The sequence below is a fragment of the Macrobrachium nipponense genome, chromosome 11, assembly GCF_015104395.2.
Source record: "Macrobrachium nipponense isolate FS-2020 chromosome 11, ASM1510439v2, whole genome shotgun sequence".
NCBI lineage: Eukaryota > Metazoa > Arthropoda > Malacostraca > Decapoda > Palaemonidae > Macrobrachium > Macrobrachium nipponense.
Genome location: NC_061087.1, coordinates 77,420,751 through 77,436,939, shown reverse-complemented (window position 1 = coordinate 77,436,939; position 16,189 = coordinate 77,420,751). Strand labels below are relative to the sequence as shown.

The window sequence follows — 16,189 nt, the reverse complement described above, 5'->3', positions numbered from 1 at the left end:
GTTGATCTGGACAACTCGGCCCACCAATCGTTCTTCGAAGAATTGAAGAGCCAACCAAATGGCCTCCAACTCTTTTAAGTTTATGTGCCAGGACCTCTGTTCCCCTCTCCAGAGGCCTGACACTTCCTCCTTGCCTAGTGTTGCTCCCCAGCCCACCATGGAGGCGTCTGAGAACAACACTAGGTCGGGGCTCAAAAGGTTGAGGGACAGTCCTTCCGAAAGTTTGATCAGATCTTGCCACCACTTCAGTTGATCCTTGACCGCTTTTGAGATTACCAAAGTCGAGTCTAGAATTTGTTTGTTTCTTTCGCAGTTTTCTGCCATAAAAAACTGGAGTGGCCTGAGGTGCAACCTCCCCAGGGAAACAAACTTCTCCAGCGAAGAAATGGTTCCCAGCAGACTCATCCATTCCTTCGCCGAGCATGTTTCTTTCCCTAAGAAGGCTGACACTTTCTCTAAGCATTTCTGCTGACGTTCCTTTGATGGAAAAGCTTGAAAAGCCGCTGAATCCATCTGAATCCCCAGATACACGATGGACTGCGTGGGGATCAGATGGGACTTCTCGTAATTGACTATAAGGCCCAGGGCCTTCGTCAGCTGCAATGTCGTCTGAAGGTCCTCCAGGCACCTTGACTCCGAAGACGACTTGATTAGCCAGTCGTCCAGGTAAAGCGAGACTCTTATCTTCGATAGGTGAAGCCATTTCGCTACTTTCCGCATGAGGAAAGTAAAAACCATCGGCGCTGTACTCAGACCGAAGCAAAGAGCCCTGAACTGGAAGACCTGCCCTTTTAAGACAAACCTCAGGAACTTCCTTGATTGAGGATGGATCGGGACAGGGAAATAAGCGTCTTGTAGGTCCAATGACACCATCCAATCCCCTGGTCTCAAGGCCCCTAACACAGACTGAGATGTTTCCATCCTGAATTTTTCTTTCTTTACAAAAAGGTTCAGTCTGCTGACGTCTAGGACAGGTCTCCATCCCCCAGACTGCTTCGGAACCAGGAATAACCTGTTGAAGAAGCCTGGGGAATCCAGCATCAGGACTTCTTCTACGGCCTTCTTTTCCAACATTTGGTCTAGAAGGTCGAGTAAAACCTGTTGCTTCTCTGACTGGTATGCGGGCGACAGGTCTATCGGCTTCGTGCTCAAAGGAGGCGCAGAGAGGAAAGGGATCTTGTATCCTCTCTCGATCACATCTAGGGACCAGGTGTCTGACCCTATCGTCCTCCATGCCTGAGCAAATAAGGTGAGTCTCGCACCTACAGGTGCCTGAAGGGCAGAAATGTCAATTTTTTCCCTTCTTGATAGAAGAGGTCTTGCCTCTAAAGGACCCCCTTCCTCTCGAAGAACCTCTAGAGGAAGGCGCTCCACGAAAGGGCTTAAATTTCTTCTTGGGGGCTGGAGCTGTTGAAGTAGAAGCCTGAGGAGTAGGGCGTCTGGAAGATTGAGTCAAGAGGTCCCTCGTTGCTTTCTCTTGCAAGTTTACCGACAGATCCTTAATCATGGACTGCGGAAATAGATGAGTAGAGAAGGGGGCGAACAATAATTCCGCCTTCTGAGCGGGAGAAACTGCTTTCGCCGCAAAACTGCAATAGAGAGCTCTCTTTTTTAGCAGACCGGTAGCAAAATGAGATGCTAACTCATCAGAGCCATCCCTTACTGCTCTATCCATGCAAGCTAGTACACTTGAAAGCTCTTCCAACGAAATAAAGTCTTGACTCCTAGATTGTAAATCCAAGGCCCCCAGGCACCAATCTTCCCGAACGTCCTGAAGCTGATTATCATCATGCAAACCTTGAACTTCCGTCATGGATCCTTGAGCGTTCTCGGCCTTTTGACAAAGATGCCGGCCGCCTGTGTGGCAACTCACGTCTCTGTCAAATTCGTCTCTCCTAGACGCCCTTTCATGAGGAACATAATCACGTTCTCTAATGCGTCGGCTACTAGGAGGAGACTCAAAGGCCGAAAAACGCGGAGAAGGAGCCGGGGACTGCCTAGTCCTCTTAACAGGCAGTCACCGATCCTTCCTCCGATGACTAGGTTCTGCCTCCTTTTTCTCAAAATAGGAAGCTAACTGTTTCTGCATTTCCAAAAGCATTTTCCTTGATGGGGAAAGTTCTCGATCAGGAGAAGGACTCATCCTGTGCGAGGAAGATGGGCGAGGGGATGCCCTTTCCTTCAACTCAGGAACATACTTAGAGCGACTTGGATGCTCGAACGAGTCCTCCCCTGATGAAGCCTTGTTCCTTTTCTGTGACGGAAAAGCTTCAAAATCTTCAGGTGATGAATCTACGCACTGATCAGAAGGACGAGAAGCGTCCTCTTCTCTGAAACCTCTCTTAAGAGGGCGACAAGGGTGACGGCCGCCTGTGCGGCACCTTGCGCCCCTGCCGCTCTCCCCATGAGAGGTCTTCCGAGAGTCCCAACCTCGGCGAGGAGAGGAAGTCTCGGAAGAAGAGAAGCACTCTTTAAGTATCCGTGCCCGTGCACAAACACCGGCAGCCTGAGATTCGTCCTCAGTTTCTGCCGAAGGGACGTCAGACCGGTCATTAGATCCCGTAACCCTCCTTCGGCTTTCGGCTTGCCCTCTCCCTAAGGCCTGGGAGTCGGCAGGGGCCTAGGCCTAGAGGCATTATGGGACCGATCTGACGCCCCCTCCACAACACTAGATGCACTAACACTTTTATTGCAATTATTCACATTTGATTGTAGAGCAATCACTTTCGATTCCAAGGCGCGAATCGACTCCATAATCGTAGATAATACGTTTCCTTCTGCAGACACTTCCTGATTGTTCGGAGGCAATACAACAGGATTAGGTTGAATTACATCTACAGGAGGATTTAATGGAGATACAATTCTACCCTGACTTCTATTCACAGAAGCACTTCTAGAGGAAGACCTCCTGATTCTATCACGCTCAAGCTTTCTCACGTAAGAATCATATGCCTTCCATTCAATTTCAGTCAATTGCTCACACTCGACGCATCTATCATTCAACATACATACATGACTTCGACATTTCGAGCACACCGAATGAGGGTCTACCGAAGCTTTCGGCAACCTCACCTTACATTCCTGTACCTTACACACCCTGAAGCTAGCAGAGCTAGATCCAGACATTGTAATCAAAGAAAAGTCAAAGCCAAAATCCAAATCAAATCCACTATCACGTATGCCAAGCCAACAAGCCAAATCAAAACCAAAAGTCAATCAGAATACTCAAGTTAGCACAAGAAGTTTCAAAATCCTAGGCGGAGGTCTGTAAACAGTTGTTTACCGACCGGCGACAGAGAAAAATCTGAATAGAAAATGGGAATGGTTCCTGATATCCGCCTCCCAGCGGCGGGAATGGGTACTAACCACCTGGCCGCCCACTGCGTGTGCCGGGAGTTTTGAAATTCTGTCGGACGTCGGAGAATACAGCTATATATATATCTGACAGGTAAGTTTCATGAACAAAATGTACATCATGTGAGGTAAAATTCTGGAGGGGTATCATCTTTAAAAAGTGCGAATGGGATCACATCTTCTGAAAGTACATCAACTGTATGTTCTGTAATTACATAATATAGTACATACAGATTGTACCAGTACTTTTCTCCCAGGTCAAGATAGTAATTTTCACAGAATGACAACTCTGTTATGTCTCTATGTTTTGATCATGAATGTCTTATATAGTGACAAACACTGTGAATTACGTACTGCCTTTGCATATATTTTCAAAAATATAAATAGCATAGTACACAGAATCTCCATACTAAATTGAACTAGAGCTTCTGAAGGGATATCAATCATCTTTGAAAAGTACAGCAACTTTGGGGATGGGTATTGCATCTTGTAAAAGTACATATTTGCACTAACTGTAGGTGCTGTAATTACCTTTGTATCATATCTATGCATGTACAAAAATAAAAATAATATATTTTTAATAAAAATATGTTTAATAAATTAAACATACACTTTTGCAGGGTTTTGCAGTGTTTCTGGAAGATTCCCAAATGTTTGCACTATTTTGAAGAACTCGCGTATGATAATTAGTTAGGTTCCAATGAAAAGTTTACATCGTGAATTCGCGCAACTCGAATCGCATAAGTTTGGGTACTGTATTCCCAAAACTTTGAAAATATCCTTAAAGAAATGGTCCAACTCTGTGGAAAAGAACCATACTTTAGCCAAGTTGAAGGCAGATCTACGAGCTGGGTCAATTAGCACCGAAAAATCTCCTTGAGAGGAAGCAGAATCTCCCAAGGAAGGCACTTCTCCAGTTGCATAATAACCATACCTCCTCTTAGACGAGACAGTGGTGAACAGAAAAATTCCTTGCTTAATTCTCTCTTCTCGGTAAACCAAGAGCTGATACCCGAAAAAGCTTTCTTGGTAGAATCTTTAGAACCATCTTCGGATGTTTCACTGATCCTGAGGGTTGACGTCACTGATCCTGAGGGTTGACGTAACATAAAAGCAGAACCAGGAGAAGGCGGTGTCGCTACCAAAAAGTATGAAGGGTAGCAGAAGTGAAAGTACTTCATGAGAGAGGCATAAGCCGACAAGGGTTGTTCTGGTTCAAATTCTTCTTCCTCAGCTGAAGAAATAGGAGAAAGAGCTGGGGCTGGTTGAATATCTTCTGATACTACAGGAGCAGGAGAAGGTTTCTTTAAAAGTTCCATAATGCTGTCTAAGCGCTGAAACACAAGAGATGGATCCCGTGCAGTTGAGTGGGGTGTGTGAGTTGAGTCCTGGGCTACCGGCTGCGCTGCTGTCAACTTGTACTCTCCCTCACCCGAAGAGCCATCCGAAAACAAAGTCGTCATTCAATTGCTTATCCTTCAATGTGGGATCAGAATCCACTGGCCTAACTGATCTCTTTGGACACTTGCCAGTCATTGGAAGCTTTGATCCCATAGAGCAATCTGATCCCAGAAGGTACAAGAGGGTTCTTGAACCTTTTGGCATTTAAGAGGGATCCCAGGAACATAATGAACTGTCAAATGCCTCTTCAAAGGACTAGCCGCATCTTGGAAGCGCCAGCTGCGTCTGTGATACGCGTCCGAGTCAGAACCACTGGAGGAAAAGCAGCACGAAACTCCTTGAACACCTTTCCAGCAGTTATTCAGAGTAACCTGGGATGTAGCAACAGGTCCTGCTGAAGGAGCAACTACTCGTGGGTAAACCCCACTGACCTTCTTTGGACTTGAGGTTTGCTTCCTCCCAGGTGCTGGGGAGTCAAGCAGGGACCTGTGTATAGGAGCATCAGTGGGACGAGTAGCCACCCTTTCCACTAAAACATCACAAGCACTGGAATCACTAGCGCTAGCTTTGTCCAACAGGAACTTCACAGAAACGCTTTTCTAAGCCACTGTCTCCACTAAAGCATCAAAGTTTTTATCCATGCAAGCTTCCAAACTTGCAATGGCACTAGGCTTAGGGGGTGGGAGCCAGGTAATGATGTGGAAAGAAGCATAAGAGAACTGGGAATAGGAGAAAAAAACTGTCATAGAAGTTGTTTAGGAGTCAAAGACCTAGAAGCTCTAGCTTCGGCTGTAGCAGCCGCCTTTTTATGTCTAGCTTTTTCTAACCTGTCCAATGTTCATTAAACTCTTTCATATCCAATTGACGTAGTATTACGTAAAATGACCCTACCCCCTTCCTATCCGACTGACGTAGCGATACGTAAAATTTACCTAAATTTTTCGTACGTGTGGTAGGGTCATTTTTTTTTTTTTTTCGGACAAGTAGCGATTTCCATAGGCTAGATGATACCTTGGACTGTGTATCTCAGGTATCAATACGTCAGCAAAGTAGTTCCTATACTGCGCATGCTCAAATCCCTGGCGTAGTAAAATTCTCACAATGAAATCAGCTGATCCCACCCACACTTCCCTCCCAGTGACCCACGTGCGTGCTGTTGTTGATGCAAGTGTTTGTTTACATGGTTACATCATGCAAGAACAATAGTGTTCCAACATGCATTCGCAAAGTTTTTATGGTAAAAGTAACGGAAATGCGTTAGTGCATCCCATAAGAGACAATTAGTGTTTCAGCAGGGCTCTGAATCTCCAGAAGATGCCAAGATAAGGAGGCTTCTAATGGACTATTACTTTTCTTGGAAGGCTCATAGGATTAACCTAACCCCAACCAAGCAAGCCATGGAACTGCTCTTCAAAAAAAAATTTTTTCTAGCGATAATTCTCACCATGCGCCGGGCAGAGTGCTCTGTTTCTTACCCTCTTTTCTATCAATTTTTTCACCGGCTGGACTTATTCGTTTTCCATTGTTTTATATGTCGATATTTAGAGCATTTTGTTGGCTTTCTCATAAAAAATAATTCATTCACCTAACTATTATAGCTTTTGAGCTACGAACTATAATGTTGACAAAAGTAACCTTTTTTTTTTGTTTCGATCAACTTATAACGTCAAAATGAAACTGTTGCCATATCCAAAGCCATTTTTCTTGACACTGCTTATTCTTCGTTTCCTCTACATTTTCGTATATTTACAAAGGAATTTCTATGAAAAATAACCAAGATTTGCCTAACTATTACAGCTTTTGAGCTATGAACGATAATGTTGACAAAAGTAACCTTTTTTTCCGTTTTGATCAACTTATAACGTCAAGATGAAACGGTTGCCGTATCCAAAGCCATTTTTCTTGACCCTCCCTTTATTCTTCAATGTTTCCTCTACATTTTTGTATATTTACAATGGAATTTCTATAAAAAATAACCGAGATAGGGCTCTTCAAAAAAATTTTTTCTAGCGATAATTCTCACCATGCACCGGGCAGAGCGCTCTGTTTCTTACCCTCTTTTCTATCAATTTTTTCACCGGCTGGACATATTTGTTTTCCATTGTTTTATATGTCGATATTGAGAGAAATTTATTGGCTTTCCCATAACAAATAATTCATTCACCTAACTGTTATAGCTTTTGAGCTACGAACGATAATGTTGACAACGGTAACATTTTTTTTTGTTTCGATCAACTTATAATGTCAAAATGAAACTGTTGCCGTATCCAAAGCCATTTTTCTTGACTTTCCCTTTATTCTTCAATGTTTCCTTTACATTTTCGTATATTTTCAAAGGAATTTCTATGAAAAATAACCGAGATAGGGCTCTTCAAAAAAACATTTTTCTAGCGATAATTCTCACCATGCACCGGACAGAGCGGTCTGTTTCTTACCCTCTTTTCTATCAATTTTGTTACCGGCTGGACTTACTCGTTTTCCATTTCGTTTTCGATATTTACAGAATTTTGTTGGCTTTCTCATAAAAAATAATTCATTCGCTTTTGAGCTACGAACGATGTTAACAACGGTTACATTTCTTTTTATTTCGATCAACTTATAACGTCAAAATAAAAAAGTTGCCATTACCAAAGCCATTTTTCTTGACTTTCCTTTTATTCTTCATAGTTTCCTCTACATTTTATTTACAAAGGAATTTCTATGAAAAATAACCAAGATAAGGCTCTTCAAAAAATAAAAATTTCTAGCAATAATTCTCACCATGCTCCGGGCAGAGCGCTCTGTTTCTTACCCTCTTTTCTATAAATTTTTTCACTGGCTGGACTTATTCGTTTTCCATTGATTTGTATGTCGATATTTAGAGAATTTTATTGGCTTTCTCATAAAAAATAATTAATTTGCCTGACTTTCATAGTTTTTGGGTTAAAACAAAAATATGATATTGTTAGTATACAATAAAGTTTTGTACATACTTACCCGGCAGATATACTTAGCTATAGTCTCTGACGTCCCGACAGAATTCAAAACTCGCGGCACACGCGACAGGTAGGTCAGGTGACCAGCCCACTCCCGCCGCTGGGTGGGGGAATAGGGAACCATTCCCGTTTTCTAACCAGAATTTTTCTCTTCCACCTGTCTCCTGAGGGGAGGCTGGGCGGGCCATTAATAATCGTATATATCTGCCAGGTAAGTATGTACAAAACTTTATTGTATACTAACAATATCATTTTTGTACATGCAACTTCCCCGGCAGATATACTTAGCTGATTGACACCCTTGGTGGAGGGCAAGAGACAGTTACATACTAATTATTTTTGAATATAAAAACAGGGAAACAACATACGTTGTAGGTATATTAACAAAAAACAACCTTGGTTCCTACCTGATATGGAAGAAGACTTCATTGATACTGTCTATGAGTCTGCTTGCCATCAGAGTTACAGAGAGGATGAGACCTGCGACTGATAACCCTTTCGGATCATACCAATGGGGGCTTACCCGCTTACATGGTAGAGCCTTTTCTTGGATCGTACCAATGGGGGCTGACCCACTTACATGGCAGAACCTTGACCTGTATCATACCAACGGGGGCTAACCCTCTTACATGATAGAGCTTTAGGTATTTAAGACAACACAAGGAGCATAACGACCAATCCCGATCACCTGACCACACTAACATGTTAGCACTACGATTTGAAAGGGGTCAACTCCTGCACCCTCTTTCAATCGACCAAAAAATGCACCAAACACCATTAAAAACCCTAACTTAATAAACTAAAAAGGATTGGGTTCAGCTCCCTGTCCCAGCAACGAATCCGCAGATACGTACGCTCCTAGAGTAAAGCACTTGTCGTACGTCACTTGAATGTCTCTCAAGTAATGAGCTGCAAAGACCGAATTGCATCTCCAAAAGGTCGACTCCACTAGAGTCTGTATAGACAAGTTCTTGTGGAATGCCAAAGAGGTAGCGACTGCTCTTACCTCGTAGCTTTAACTCTAAGGAGGTCCAGTTGTTCTTCTTTACACTGTAAATGGGCTTCCTTGATTACGTCTCTGATGAAGCACGCCTGAGCATTTTTAGAGATCTGCCTTCTGGGATCTCTCACTGAGCACCATAAACTTTCCTTACTCCCCTGTAGTTCGTTCTTCCTTTCTATGTAGAACTTAAGGCTTCTCACTGGGCCACAGAGCCCTTTCTAGCTCTGTTCCTACAAGCGAAGAAAGTCCTTTTACTTCGAATGTTCGAGGCCAAGGTTTCGAAGGGTTCTCATTCTTCGCCAAAAACATTGGTTTGAAGGAACAGAACGCCGAGTCGTTCCTAAGGCCAACATTATGTTCTAAGGCTTGTAGCTCGCTTACTCTTTTCGCTGAAGCCAGCGCGACCAAGAATAAAGACTTCCTTGTCAGGTCTCTGAACGTAGCCTTACAGGGAGGTTCGAATTTTGAGGTCATTAAGTACTTTAGGACCACATCTAAGTTCCAATTAGGTGCTCTAATCCCTCTGTTCTTTGACGTCTCGAAGGATCTTATCAGGTCATGCAAATCTTTGTCTTCCCCAATGTTAAGGCCTCTATGCCTGAAGACTGAAGATAGCATACTCTTATAGCCCTTAATTGTAGAGACTACTAAATTACATTTCTCCTTCAAATACAGGAGGAAATCGGCTATATCTGTCACAGAGGTACTGGAAGAGGATATCTTCTGAGCTCTACACCATCTGCGAAACACATCCCACTTCGACTGGTAGACTCGAATAGTAGATGGTCTTCTCGCTCTTGCGATAGCTTTCGCAACTTCTCGAGAAAAGCCTCTCGTTCTGACAAGTCCTTCGATAGTCTGAAGGCAGTCAGAGCGAGAGCGGGTAGGTTTTTGTGATACCTGTCGAAGTGGGGTTGTCTGAGAAGATCGCTCCTGTTTGGGAGAGATCTCGGAAAGTCTACCATCCATCCCAGTACCTCTGTGTACCAGTTTTGTGAAGGCCAGAACGGGGCTATGAGGGTCAGTTTGGCTCCCTCTGCTGCTGCAAACTTCCTTACCACTTCCGATAATATTTTGAACGGAGGAAAAGCATACCCGTCTATTCCGGCCAATCGAGGAGAAGGGAGTCCACCGCAATCGCCCTTGGGTCGGCGATCGGGAGCAGTAACTTTCCAGCCTGTTGTTCCAATGGGTGGCAAAAAGATCTATATTTGATCTCCCCCAGAGGTTCCATAGTCTGTTGCATACTTCCTGATGCAACGTCCATTCTGTAGGCAGTACTTGGTCTCTCCTGCTCAGAAGGTCGGCTCGTACATTTTTGTCCCCTTGGATGAATCTTGTCCGGAGAGTGATTCTTCTCTCTTCTGCCCAAAGCAGTAGTTCCCTTGCTTTCCTGTAAAGGGAGAACGAGTGCGTCCCTCCTTGCTTCTTGATATAAGCTAGGGCTGTTGTGTTGTCCGAATTGATCTGCAGGACCGAACCTGCGATCTGAGCCTCGAAGTGTATGAGGGACAGGTGAATCGCTGCTAATTCTTTCATATTGATGTGCCAGGACACCTGTTCTCCCCTCCAGGTGCCTGACACTTCTCTCGTCCCTAGAGTGGCTCCCCACCCCGCATCTGAGGCGTCGGAGTACAACACTAGCCGAGGGTTCGGAACGTGAAGGGATACTCCTTCGCTGATCCTGCACGGATTCATCCACCAACGCAGGTCCTCCTTTATCTCCTTCGTGATCTGGAAGGAATCGGACAGATTTTGAGATTTCTGATCCCAAACGTTCTCTTAGATAGAACTGTAACGGCCTTAGGTGAAGCCTTCCTAGAGAAATGAACTGTTCCAACGAGGAAAGGGTCCCCAGAGACTCATCCATTCCCTCGCGGAACATTGTTCTTTCTCTAGGAAGGTTGCTACTTTTTCCAAGCAGCGGTTCTGTCTTTCCTGTGATGGAAACACCTGAAAACCCCGAGAATCCATCCGAATCCCAGATAAACAATGTTCTGCTGGGGAATCATCTGGGATTTCTCGAGGTTTACCAACAGTCCCAAGGACTGTGTTAACTCCAGTGTCAGTTTTAAGTCCTCCAGACATCTGACTCGCGACTGTGCTCGTATCAGCCAGTCGTCTAGATACAAGGATATCCGAATCCCTTCGAGGTGAAGCCAGTGAGCCACATTTTTCATTAGTCCCGTGAATACTTGGGGGCTGTTGATAGTCCGAAGCATAGGGCCCGAAATTGAAAAACTCTTCCTTGAGCCATAAATCTGAGGTATTTCCTGGACGACGGGTGTATTGGTACGTGGAAATAAGCATCCTGCAGGTCCAGGGATACCATCCAGTCCCCTGGACGCAGGGCTGCTAACACCGAGGCTGTCGTCTCCATTGTGAACTTCCTCTTTGCTACGAACACATTCAGGGCGCTCATGTCCAGAACTGGCCTCCAACCTCCTGAGCTCTTCGGAACTAAGAACAGGCGATTGTAAAACCCCTGGGAAGAGAGATCTCTTACTTCCTCTATGGCTTCCTTGTAAAGCATCTGCTCCACGAGATGTAGAAGGGCTTGTTTCTTGACAGATTCCTTGTAATTTGCTGTTAACTCCCTTGGAGTTGTCGTTAAGGGAGGTTTTTCCCTGAAGGGGATTAAATATCCTTTCTTTAGGATGGATAGGGACCAGGCATCGGCACCTTTCTGTGCCCAAGTTTTCGTAAAAATCTAGAAGCCTGGCACCCACTTTTATCTGGAGGACCCCGTCTCACTGGGTTTTGACGAACGGCCTTCGAGAAGACCTTCCTCTCTTCTCCGGTCGTCTACTTCTAAGAGAAGCTCTTGATGCAGACCTTCCTCGAAAGGGCTGCTGGAAGGGAACTTTCTCCTTTTTCGCTAGCGGCACAGCAGGCTTTAGCCTCTTCGCTGACTGGGCCAGCAGGTCCTTTGTGGCCTTTTCTGAAAGCGTCTTAGAAATGTCCCTGCACTATGTCCTGAGGAAACAGGTGACTAGAGAGGGGCGCGTATAAAAGGGAGGATCTCTGCAGAGGAGAAACAGATTTTCGTTAAGAAGGAGCTAAACACTGCCCTCTTCTTCAAAATACAGGATCCAAAAAGGGGGGATGAAACCACTTCATTGGAGCCATCCATAACCGCCTTGTCTAGGCAGGTTAAAACACTGCCCAACTCTTCCATGGAAACGAAGTCTGGTTCTTGCGACTTCTTGGCTAAAGCTCCCAAGGCCCAGTCCATGAAGTTAAAGACTTCGAGAGTCTTGAAGAGGCCCTTGATGAGATGATCCACCTCACACATTCCCCAAGAGGCCTTTGCCGAGTGTAGAGAGCGTCTTCTAGACGCATCTACAAGAGCGGAAAAATCCGCATCAGAGGACGAAGGGAGACCCAGGCCCATTGGCTCCTTGGTATCATACCACATCCCTGGTTTCCCTGTCAACTTAGAGGGAGGACAAGAAAATACTGTCTTACCCGCTTCCTTCTTAGCCCTGAGCCAGTTCTCGAGACTCTTCAGAGACTTTCTCATAGAAAGAGTAGGGGTCATCTTAACGAATGAGGAGGCCTTCGACATTTTCGTACTGGATAATAACGATCCTGGCGAAGGGGGATCCGACTGGCGTAGTGAGTCTCCAAACACCTGCAGCAACAGAGAAGCAAGTCTCTTATAGTCTGAAACTCCTGCATCTTTGGCTATCTCTTCAATTCCCGATACTTCTTCCAAAAGTGATGCAGGAGAAGAGGGCTTTTCCTCAACAGGAGACCGATCCTTTGAAGGAAGTCTTTTCCTTTCTTCCTTACTCCTATCATCCTTCCTGTACGAGTCCTGGAGTTTCCCTATACTCGGGCATCTGATCTGCTCCTTGCGTCTGCTAGGAGAGGCGCTTGCGTCCTGAATCAGGCGCCTGTGAGGCGAAGAACGCCTGCTAGGCGAAAGTAGAACATCCTGTTCCTGGCGCCAAGAAGGAGACGCGTTTGCGTCCTGGTGAGAGCGCCTAGGCCAAGAAGGCGAGGCGCTTGCGTCCTGGTGAGGCTGCCTGGTCCAAGAAGGAGAGGCATTTGCGTCCTGATGAGGACGCCTAGAAGGCGAAATGCGCCTGCGAGGAGAAAGGAGAACCCTTTGTTCCCGTCGTCCATGAGGGGAGACGTTTGCGTCCTGTTGACTGCGTCTAGCAGGCGAATAACTCCTTTTCCCTTTGCGTCTTTCCGGAGAGGAGCTAGAATCTCTCCTACTCCTCCTAGGAGGAGAAGAAAACTTGTCCAATCTTCGGGGCCTATTCGGCGAAACTCTTGCGTCCTTCGGAAAATGTCTCGAGGACGACGTAGCGCTCCTTTCTTCTAGCGGAGCTCTAAATAGAGAGGGACTCTCTTCTCTCCCGGAGCTCTAGTCGAACGAATTCTCTCACGAGAAATTCGCGAATCAGGCTCCTGATGCTTGCTATGGGAGGCAAACTCTTCTCTAGCCAAACTCCTGGGAGAACTCTTGCTCGTAGGGCGTTTCCGATTTTTGTCATATACGACTGAAGCAGGTCTCGCTGGGGACGAAAACCTTTCAGGCGAGGAGTGTCTGCTAACCGCCATGGGACGCTTCACTCTCTGAATCTCTCCTAACGGAACTCTTGATGGGAAGAGAAATGTCTTTCTTCCTAGAAGAGCCTTCAGAAAGAACTCCCACTAAGGCAGACAACTGCTGTTGGAGTCCTACCAAGACTTCCTTTGTCTTGTGTGATAAGTCTTCCGGAGACGAGTCAGGAGTTCTCATGGCTCTCTTCTTACGAGCAGGCGAATAATCCGGAAAAGGCTCCGGACTGGAACGTAACGCTTCGCTATTTGGCATCTTCCAGGATCTCTTAAGAGGACGCGACTTAGCGGAAGAACTCCATCCCCTTCTGGGAGACGAAGAGTCTGAGTCCGAAAAGCACTTCCTCAGGACGCTTTTGCAGTAGCTATCCTTGGCAGCCTGGGAAGCGGCTACAGGATCTGCCGAAGGGACGCCTGACCGTTGGGAATACTCTACATCCCCCTTGCGGCTTTCGACATTCCTCCTCCCTTGGTCATGGGAGTCTGAAAGTGGTCTAGGACCTAGGACGCAAATGCGGAGTCGGTCAAGAACGCCCCCTCCACTTCACTGGGGACACTGCACAAATCACTGCACACATCACTGCGCTTACCTGTCTCCTTCATCGCTTGCAGTTGCGTTTTCAAGCTGATTATTGAGGCTCTCATTGCAAGCCATTTCCGTAGACGCATCTACAGGTTCGCTACTGGGGGAAGGGCTGAAGCCAAACTATGAGCAGGAGAAATACTATGAAAGTTAGGAGCTACTTCCTGTTCATTAGAGCAGGATCTACTTGAGCTTCTGATGGAAGCCCTCCTAACCCTATCTTTCTCAAGTTTCCTTACATAAGAAGCCAAGGTCTTCCATTCCACTTCCGTTAAGCTCTCACATTCCAGACAGGTGTTAGTCTCAGAACAATCATTCCCCCTACATTTTTTACAAACTGTGTGAGGATCCACCGAAGCTTTCGGTAGCCTCACCTTACATACCTCTTTCGCAACAAACCCTAAATACAGGTGCCCAAACGTCAGACATTTTTAAAGAGAATCCAATTCCAAATCCAAAAAACAGTCCACGATAAGCGTATGCCAAAACCAAAGATCAAAGTACATCACCAAAAGACAGATAGATAATCCTCGGCCAACGAGAAAAGAATTCCAATGCAGGAGGTACCAACAACGATGTTGTTGCTACCGGCGACAGAAAAATTCTGGTTAGAAAACGGGAATGGTTCCTATTCCCGCCACCCAGCGGCGGGAGTGGGCTGGTCACCTGACCTACCTGTCGCGTGTGCCGCGAGTTTTGAATTCTGTCGGGACGTCAGAGACTATAGCTAAGTATATATCTGCCGGGGAAGTTGCATGTACAAAAATAAAAAAGTAAAGATTTTTTTTTTTTAATAATTCACATTTTTCATATTTAGAAGGCTGGGACTCTTATTCTGACTATTCCACCATAAAATATTAACATTTAGAAAAAAAAGGACAGCAAAATTAATGTTATTGGCATAAAATTTATATTTTTGCTGAATTTTCGAAATAATTATTTTTTCGCACTGTCGAGCGCTCCCAGACACCTTGGGTCTCTGGGAGAGACAGTGCTCAAAACTATGCGGATAGGAAAGAGTTAAAATTTGCTACTTACTGTCATCCTAGTCTTTGCACTCAATACACGTCAAGTCAGGTGAACAAATTTGCCCTCAGCAATTATAACAAATTGAATGAAGGTCATACATATTCAGAGGAAATCAATCTGGTATTGCAGCAGCCTTTGGTGCAATACCAGCTACCAGACACACTAGCGTCAGACACAATAAGCCAAAAGTTAATTATCTTTAAGCTTACCTAAGCTGAAGAAGAAATATGGCTGAGGCTACCAAATAGTACAGAATACTTCATCAAATCCTTTCAGCAAAACCATCCAGTGAACTGTCCTGCCTAACAACAAACAAAGCTGCCTAAACAACTGTGGTCGTTGGGCGGCAGAAATGAACTAGGCTCATTACCTACGTTGTACCTTTTCTTCCCAAGAAGTAGGCAGGGCACTTGCACCAAAAAACAATAGAGCGCTACTGAGAATTTTGAATTTAAAGTAACCATTAATGTAGAAACTAGCTATGTAACTACTTGGTAAGTTACCTTAATAAAACTCACAATTAACTTTATTACAGCAGCAATATCAGAGAACATAATGTATCAGTTAGTAGTTCCATAAAATAATCTCAAAACTTCTGAACAAAGATAAATGTTGTCACATCAGACTTACAAGAAATTTCCGAACTCATCTGGAACAAACTTACTATTGTTTCTCTGACAGGCTCATCTAGTGTGTTGTATTCATCAGCTTGGCTCTTCCCAACAGTCCCTGGGACTGCCATCTCTCCTGAAACCTCCCCATAGCCCCCAGGATCCACAAAGTCAGGAATCTGGGGAAAATTTTTTATGTTAACTTGATAATGCAACAAATGAATCATAAACTATAACAAATGTACAGAATTCCTCCTCAGGCAGTCCCCAGCTATTGGCGAGGGTTCGGTTCCCGGGCGAGTGGCGCTAACCAAAAATCGCCAATAATTATGGAAATGAATAGCCTTTACAATGTTGTAAGCATCAATAAACCACTTACTGGTGCCATTAATTGCTTATTGGTGCTGTTAAAGCACTTACTGACACCAACAAACTGCTTACCAATGTCGAAAATCTGGTTAATGACGTTGTTAGCCAAGCATTCTAAAACCAGAACACAGTTAACTGACGCTGCCGATAAATGAGGACTGCCTGCAATCTACTGTACTATCTAATTCATATTAATACTCAAAAGTGTTTGCTGCCATAGACTGAATCCTTCATTTATATTGTAACATGAGGATTGTGCACCCTGATAGATAGCTGATGGATTTGACAA

General features: G+C 44.9%; 1 protein-coding gene across 1 annotated transcript in view; it reads right to left on the bottom strand.

The window, feature by feature from the left end:
• LOC135206340 (protein YIPF6-like) overlaps positions 1 to 15,711 on the bottom strand; it is a 56,350-nt gene extending 40,639 nt beyond the window's left edge. The window contains exon 1 of the mRNA XM_064237761.1: positions 15,585 to 15,711. Coding sequence (XP_064093831.1) covers positions 15,585 to 15,662 — 78 coding nt within the window. The 5' untranslated portion in view covers positions 15,663 to 15,711. The remainder of the gene's footprint in view (positions 1 to 15,584) is intronic.
• Between the last annotated feature and the right edge of the window lie 478 nt (positions 15,712 to 16,189).